The 7,537-nt window shown below is 59.7% G+C and overlaps 1 protein-coding gene across 1 annotated transcript in view; it reads left to right on the top strand.

Annotated features, from left to right (window-relative positions):
* Positions 1 to 420: 420 nt before the first annotated feature.
* The window catches only part of CACNA2D2 (calcium voltage-gated channel auxiliary subunit alpha2delta 2), a 136,322-nt gene continuing 129,205 nt past the window's right edge, over positions 421 to 7,537 (top strand). Inside the window, exons 1-5 of the mRNA XM_089919880.1 lie at positions 421 to 1,127; positions 1,190 to 1,312; positions 1,845 to 1,874; positions 4,457 to 4,543; positions 4,658 to 4,711. Of these exons, the coding sequence (XP_089776006.1) occupies positions 421 to 1,127; positions 1,190 to 1,312; positions 1,845 to 1,874; positions 4,457 to 4,543; positions 4,658 to 4,711 (1,001 nt within the window). The remainder of the gene's footprint in view (positions 1,128 to 1,189; positions 1,313 to 1,844; positions 1,875 to 4,456; positions 4,544 to 4,657; positions 4,712 to 7,537) is intronic.

Genomic DNA, 7,537 nt, shown 5'->3' with positions numbered 1-7,537 from the left:
AGCAAGGGAGAGCCAGGAGCCTCCAGGACAGAAGGGATTGGATTGTGCAGGGGGGAGCTTACTGGCACTGGAGGAGTTTAAATAGAGGCTGTGCAAGCCTCGGGGGCTGGGGCTGGTCTGCACACAGTGCCCGCTTAGCCCAGGGAAGTGAAATGAGTGGTTGCAGAGCGCTGCATCCATTCCCAGCCCCTCACAACTGTGCAACTGGACCTGTTCCCACCCAGGCTTTTTCTTTCTGTCAGAGCCTTGGGACCCAAGTTCCCCCAGAGAGGACTCTTGAAGGTAGCTGGAGCCCCTGGGGGTATGAGTTCAGCTCCATTGCCCTCTACAGTGGTCTCTGCTGAAGCCTGCCATTCTACCATTAAACCTGTGACTCCAGGCCTTAAGCCTGTTGAAGGTCGAGCCCCCGGCAGGGTCAATATGCGCCTGCCGGGGACTCTTCGCAGTCTGAGGCGTGCGGCAGGGCGCACATTGGAAATTCGGACTTGGCTGGGGCTCAAGACGCGCGTGCCCAGGCTCGGTTCGGCCACGCGGGCCAGCAGGGCCGGCTCAGGGAGGCGCGAGGGGAGCGCAGGCCGCGGCGGGCGCGTGGCCGCGGCGGGGGCGCGCGGGGGCGGACCGGCCGGGGAAGGGGGGAGGAGGGAGGGAGCGGGGAGGGCGGCGCCGGCAGGTTGGCGGCGGCCGCTATTTGAGCGCTGGTCCGGGACCCGACGCTCAGAGCGCTTCGAGCTAGCGCTGCGGAGAGATCGCAGCACGAAGCCCGCAGAGGTGCTGCGGCTCGGGCAGCCCCGGAGGCCCCGCGCGAAGAAGGCGGCGGGGGAGGAGAGGCGATTGCCGCCTGCCGCCCGCGCCCCCCTACCCCGCCGCCGCCGCCCCCACCCCTCCCCGCGGCGCCGCATCTTGAATGGAAACATGGCGGTGCCGGCTCGGACCTGCGGCGCCTCTCTGCCCGGCCCGGCGCGGACCGCGCTCAGCTGGCCCGGCCGCGGCTCGCGGCCCGGCCTCAGCGCCCGGCGGCCGGCGGCTCGGCCCCCGCGCCCGCTGTCGCTGCTACTGCCGCCGCTGCTGCTGTTCCCGCTGCTCGCCGCCCCCGGCGCCTCTGCCTACAGCTTTCCTCAGCAGCACACGTAAGTGGCCTCGGCTGGCCGCGGGACCCCGGCCGAGCCCGGAGCCCCCCTCCGTCCCCCAGCCCGCGCCCGGGCCGGGGCGCTGGGTCCCGCCGCCCGCCGCGACCGGGGGCGGCGGCCTCAAGCCCGGAGGGCGGGCAGCCGGGGTCCCGGCGCTTCTGGCTGCGTCGCGAAACTTCCCCGCGGTGCCCCTTCTCCCTCCCATCCCCCAAACCGCACAGAGCGAGATCTCTGGGGGGTCCGAGCTTGCCAGCTGATTTCCTTGCCGCTGTCGGGTTGAGAGGGGAAACCTGGGGTTGGGTGAGGGGGCGGCCAACGACCCCTGCCCGGCGGAGTCAGAGCCCAGCGACTGCCTCATGTCTCCTCCCGGGTAGAAACCTGGCGCTTTAGATCCAGAGGTGGGGGGCACCTCCACACTTGTTTTCATTGGTCTTTTCCTTTGAGGGGGAGGGCTGGATGCAGAGGATGCGAGCACCTTACTGTTTGGCCAGTGCCACAGAAGAGGTGAGTGTCCCCTGTTCTTGCCCCCGCCACTAAACCTGGGGGAAGGGTCCCCTGGAGAGCCCAATTGGGAGGTGAAGGTGCCGGGGTGGAGGCAGAAGGTGAATGGCAGGGAGGACCCCCGCCTGCCCCTGCCAACAGGGTAATAGCATCTCTTGGCCCTGCCAGCTTCTGCTGGTTCTCCGTGGTCCTTCTGAGCCTTCTCTCCCTCCCCAGGAGCCTGGAAACTCGGGCTTCCTCCTCTGGGTGAGCTTGGCCAGATGCATCTGGGGCTGCAAATGGGTATTCAGTGCATGTGGCCTTTAGGACAGCAGCTGTTTCTATGGGCACCATGACCCAGCCTTATGTCAGTGCCCAGACACCCCTGTGGCTTTGGGGCACGGTGACCACCTTGCTGTCTGTTATTTGTCTCTCGCTCTGAGGAGCCACCTGTCCCTGGACTCCTGCACCAGTGACCACACAGGGGTTTTGGGAAATGAGTAGCCGGGCTGCTAGTGGCCAAGAGGAAGGGTCTGTCCTCATGGAAAGGGAAAGGCTGGCTCTGCGTCATTAGACCAGTTCTGCCCAAGGGTAGGGGCCCCTGGTTCTGCCTACTCCAGCTTGTAGGTTCTCCCAGATGAGGAAAAATCAAACTCAGGAAAGGCACTGCCTGAGTCTCTCTCCGTCTTGTCATCTCTCTCCTCAAACAGCCTGGCTGTGCTCAGGCGGGTGATCAATAGGCAAATTACAGGTGCTACACGGACGTGTCCTCTGTCAGCTGTCTGGATTTTTCGTGTGTGTATGTGGGGTGTGCCCAGGGGGAAGAGAATCCTATGGAAGTTCAAGGCTTGTGGGTGCATTGTTGTCTTTCATTTGCTGTGATGAAAATGGACTTAAGCCACAGTGTTTAAAAAGAGCAAAAGCATTATTCTTTTGTTGTTCTTTTTTCCTCAAAGTCAAGACACAGTTATTTTTTCCCCTTGCCGTTTCGTAGCTCCTTGAGTGAAGGTTTAAGTAGACGTCTCTTTTCACCTCTTCCCACCTTGCTCCCTCTCCTTGTAACCTGCGGTGGGTCAGATGGCTGCCGAGCCTGCATGTTACATTTGTGATACCCTGACCAGAGAGGACACCTGTCCCTCTGTCCCCAGCCAGAAGATGGGGAGGCAGGTGTGATGGCAGTGGCACATTTTCAGCTGGACGCTCTTCGCTTGTCGATATAGTTGGAACTAATTTCAGGGTTTGGGACACATCTTGAAAACCATAATTAGAGAATGAGAGTGGGGGTGGGGTGGGGGCTGTACAGCTCCAAGGGTCCAGGGGGAGGTGACTAATGGTGTGACAACACGCAGGGCTGGCGGTGACAGCCAGCGCCCTTCAGCTGCCCTGGTCCCGCGGATGCAAACGCCCATTGATCCTTGGAGGCAGGAAGGGGGAGGAATTGAGTGGGGGTCCCTCCCCCACGTTCCCCTGCATGACCATGCTTAGTTGGAGTTGGGACTTTTGTTGAGCTGACATGAAAGGCTGAGGCTGCTGCCCTGGGGCTGTTCGGGGCCAGTGGCCTCCCTGAACTCTCCTGGGTTAGCATGGCCAGGCTAGGAAGGGACTTTGAAACAGGTACAGGTGGCTTTCTGAGGTGGGCAGTGGGACCCTCAGCTTCACGGCACTAGGGTGACGACCCCTCAGTGGAGAGGGCCCTTGATGGGAAAGTCATTTCCTCCTTAGTGTCTGGCAGTGCGACAGGGCCCAGCTTTGCAAGCTGCTGGGTTTTAAGCAAGTGTGGGTTTAGGGTCCGGTGGCCGTTATTTCTGTAATCGCTTCGGCAACATGGCTGTCTGCCCACCAGGCAAAGCAGACCCTTTGCCACCTCCTCCAGGTGGATGGAGGAGGGCAGAGGAGTTACTGATGGAGGGAGGACAGACCTTTGGTTTGGGGGGGGGTGCCCTCTCACCCCACCTGGACCTGGATCAGGTTTTCAAACAAGGGAAGGCCACGTGTGCACAGGCGCATGTGTGTGCATATGTGCACTCATGTGTCTGGGGTGAGGTAGGGGGAGACGGAGTCAGAGCACACACTCTCTGTTTTACCTGCTTCCTCCTGTTTCCTGTTTGCTGCTGGCTGAGGGGCAGCCCTCACTGCTTTGCCTCTCCTTGTGCCTTTTCCTTTTCTGTCAGTCGCCTTTTCCAATTCTGTCAGTCGCCTTCCCCCTCCCTGCCCCCTTCTTTGGTCTCTCATCTCTTCTCCTATCCCCCTCCCCCCACTTCCTTGCCCATCCGTCTCATCTCTCTGTGTCCACTCTGCCCTGCCCACCTCTTCTGTCATCTCTATTGGACCTCTGTCCCCTGTTCTCCAGCATTCCTGGGTTTCTCTGTCCCCTCTGTGGGTCCTGCTGAGGTGCCTGGGTGGCTGCACCCTCTTAGCCCCACTCTTCCCCAGTGATGGTGCTGGCCAGTACCTCCCTTCCTCTGGGAGTGGGTAGGTGGGTTGGTGGGGAGCAGAAAGGAGCCCGAGGGGTCTGGGCCCCCCAGCAGATTAATGACAGCCAGAGTACGTGCGCCTTTTCCTGAGTGTCCACGACAGGGCATGTGTCACTATAGCTATGGTTAATGGTGGGTGACGTGTGTCTGTCTGGGCCTCCAAGCCCACGTCTTCACCCCCCTGTAGCTCTCCGTATTAGAGGGAGGCAACATCACGCATCTGGGTCCCCCATTTCCCCAACAACCTGCCAACAGCTTTTGCAGGAAGGAGGAGGGGGCTGAGGCTTTACGGCTGGCTGCTGCTACAACTGGCTCACATCCCTCCTAGCGTTGAGGATGGGGGCTGGGGGACCCTTGTCTGCTTTCCCCCTGCAGGACCCACCTTTACTGGGCCAACTATGTCAAGCTAGCCCCTGAGAAGGGAGTAGCCTGTTTTAAGACGAGCCCCCTCATAGTGTGCGGGTGAGTCTCCCTCAGATTCTTTGTCACACTGGTGTCTCCGAGGAGAGACTGACTCACAAGTGGAGTGAGCACTTCTGCCCTCGGTGCCTCCTTCTCCCCTATGCCTGTGTGCAGGTTGTCCCTGCCAGCTCCTGGGAGGAGGCAGTTTGGGGACATGGTGGGTGTCAGGTGTGGGCCCTGCAGGCTCAAGCTTTGGTATCCAGAGCTGACCCTCCCCATTGGGATGACCTTGCCTCTGTTTCCCCAAATAAGATAATAGAATCTGCTTAAGAGGCTGGTGGTGAGAATTAGTGGGAGAGGGTGTCACCTCAGGTGAGCAGGGAGGGTTCCATGGGTGGGAGTCATGGTAGCTATTGATAGCATTAACAACCCCTGATGCTACAGCCTGATGGGCCCCCATCCACCAATCTTTTCACATTCCTCCCATGGACTGAGCGCCTTCCTATCCCTCTGCTTTGCTTATGCTGTCCCCTCATCACTGCGTGCTTTTCTCAGGGGTTTAGATCCTTCCTTCAGTGTCTCATACCCACACCTTCCAGAGGCCTCTGGGTTGTGCCACTAGCTCAGGCTGTACCCACCCGCGGGGATATCAGCTCCGTGAGGACGAGCACTGGGCCACCTCCCTCCCCCATTCCCTGAAGCCCAGCTTGATTATGGTGGGGGATGTCACCAGGCTAATGGTGGCCTCCCCTCACTGAGCTCAGGCCAGGCCCCTTGTCCACATTACGTCCTCAGACCCCATGGTCATGCCCATCCCACAGATGGGGAGACTGAGACTCAGAAAGATGAAGGGACCTGCCCAAAGCCCCACAGCTACCAGGGGCAGGGCAGGGAGAGGACTAATCTGTCAGACACTTAGCTGTCCTGCCAGGGGGCTGGGCACATCTGGGCAGGGGACCAAGAAGTTGGGGTAGGGACTCAAAGCCTGGGTGTTTGGAAGAAAATGAAGAGGCTTAAGACATGTGAGGGACGCCTAGGCTCCCAACTGTAACCTTTCCTGCTCTGTCCCTTTGTCTTCTTCTGGGTCTCAGGCAACCCTGAGGAGGCCTTTCTTGGCCCATGGCCACCCTGCCAGCCCGGTGCTCATAGGCCCTGTACCTACCTCCACCCCCTCCCACGTGTACACAGGCGATCATGGAGTCCCCCAGTCCAGGTTTTCCCCCTTTCAGAGGCTTCGAGTCATGTGCCGGGCATGCCTGCCGTGCAGGGGTGGGCAAGAGGGACTTCATCTTGAGACTCTGAGACACCATCTCCCCCTCCAGATTCCAGTAGGATTCCAGAGAGAGGGGCCAGGGGCGTGGGGGTGGAGGCTGTTCATGGAAACCTGAGGCCGGGTGCTCTAGTCCCGTGGCAGGTTTTTCAAGCCCGAGGGGATTTCAGAGGGCTTGGACCTTATAGGTGCTGGGGTTTTCATGTTGTGTGGACAAGAGGGGGCTGGGGGGCTGGGGAACCAGGGTTCTATTTGCTAGGAAACTATTCGGGGGCAGCTGGGGGTTTGGGAGTCAAAGCAGGCCGGCATGTGGCGTGTGCCCTGCCTTGGAGGGTGGTGCTGTCTCTGGGTGGGGGGTGGTCTCTTTTTCCTCCCCCCACCCAGTTCCAACCTCGCTGGCTTCCAGATTCAGTATCTGCCTCGGGAACAGGTGACCTCTGTCCTTCGTGAGGGCTCAGGGGCCTCAGGCCTGGGGAGGGAGACCAAGGCCTAGGGTGCTCTAAAGGCAAGTGTGGGGGGCTTTCCCACCCCTGGCTGCATCCCTTCAGCCAACTGGGGAGCTTCTCTCAGTGTCAGGTTGGTTTTTTTTCCTGGTGCCTACTGTCTAAACAAGAAGGTACAGAATCAATATTCGTATTCCCAGAGAGAGGTGTATGTGTGGTTTTTGCTTTTTTTCCTTTCACTTCCTCTCTTGTCCTGTATAACCTGAAGAGCCTTCTGAGCTGCCTGTGGCTAAGAGTTGCGGGGGAGTTGGCGGTGCAAGTGACCATGCGGATTGATATGCCCATGGGGGGCTTGCAAGGGACTCAGGGATGCTGTCACTTAGGTCCACATAGGCAGGAGCTGGGGCAGCACTCAGCCAAGCCCTGCCCTGCCACTGTGGGACTCAGGCCGTTGGTTTGGTGTCCCTGGCCCTGGTCCTGCTCACGGACCGCCTAGTTCCCCTCCCACCTCACCTGGGCCCCCTCCTTCTGGGGCTAGTCCAGCCTGCTGGACCCCTGGCCACTGCTGGTTCTGATGACTGAGTCTGTGAGGGATCTGGCCTTACAGAGCAGAAAACCCTGTCTAGCTGGGATTACATGGTGGGAAATCTTCACATGGGGGACCTGAGGGTCCCCACCTTGGGTTGGCCTGGTTCTGGAGGGCCTCTGTCAGAGGCAGTCCCAACCCAGTCCTTTCAGCTGGTAGCTTGCATGGTGGTGACCTTGGACAGTCTCCTCTACTCTCTGGGCCTCAGTTTCCTCTCTTCCATTACCTTGTGACTCTGACATTGCAGTCGCCTAAGAAGACAGGTCCAAGGTCTTCCTGCTCCTCTCCACACTTTGCTCTAGCTGTGGGGTGAGACCTGACCCTAGCCCAGCTGAGCCCCATCTCCCCCAGTGTGAGGAGCCTGCACCTCCCATACTGGCCTCTGGCCACACCTTGGGTGTCTCAAAGCTGCTTCTCAGAGTGACCCACTTTGAGCTCTGATCAGCCTAATTGTTTAGCAGAGAGGGAGGGGCACGGGAAGTCTTTCCTGCTGATTATTAAGCATCTCTCCCTACCTTGGAAGTGACTCATTAAACAAAGGGGAAAGGAGTGGGTAAAAAGGGGGAGAAGTCACCCCCTCTGCCCCTCTTTCCCGCTCCCCTTAGACCCTGGGCCCCTTGTTCCCGCCTTGGTGCCTTCCTTCCCTGCTGGACAAATCTTTCTGAATGAGTCCCCTGTTGACACACACTGAGACTCTGCCACACCTCTCACCAGCTGTGTGACCTTGGGAACTTCCTCAGCCTCTCTGGGTCTTG

Source organism: Delphinapterus leucas, chromosome 10, assembly GCF_059928025.1.
Source record: "Delphinapterus leucas isolate spDelLeu-1000000601 "Yukka" chromosome 10, BTC_Dleu_Yukka2, whole genome shotgun sequence".
Classification (NCBI taxonomy): Eukaryota; Metazoa; Chordata; class Mammalia; order Artiodactyla; family Monodontidae; genus Delphinapterus; species Delphinapterus leucas.
The sequence above is the reverse complement of the archived record's forward strand: the minus strand, read 5'-3'. Positions and strand labels throughout refer to the sequence as shown.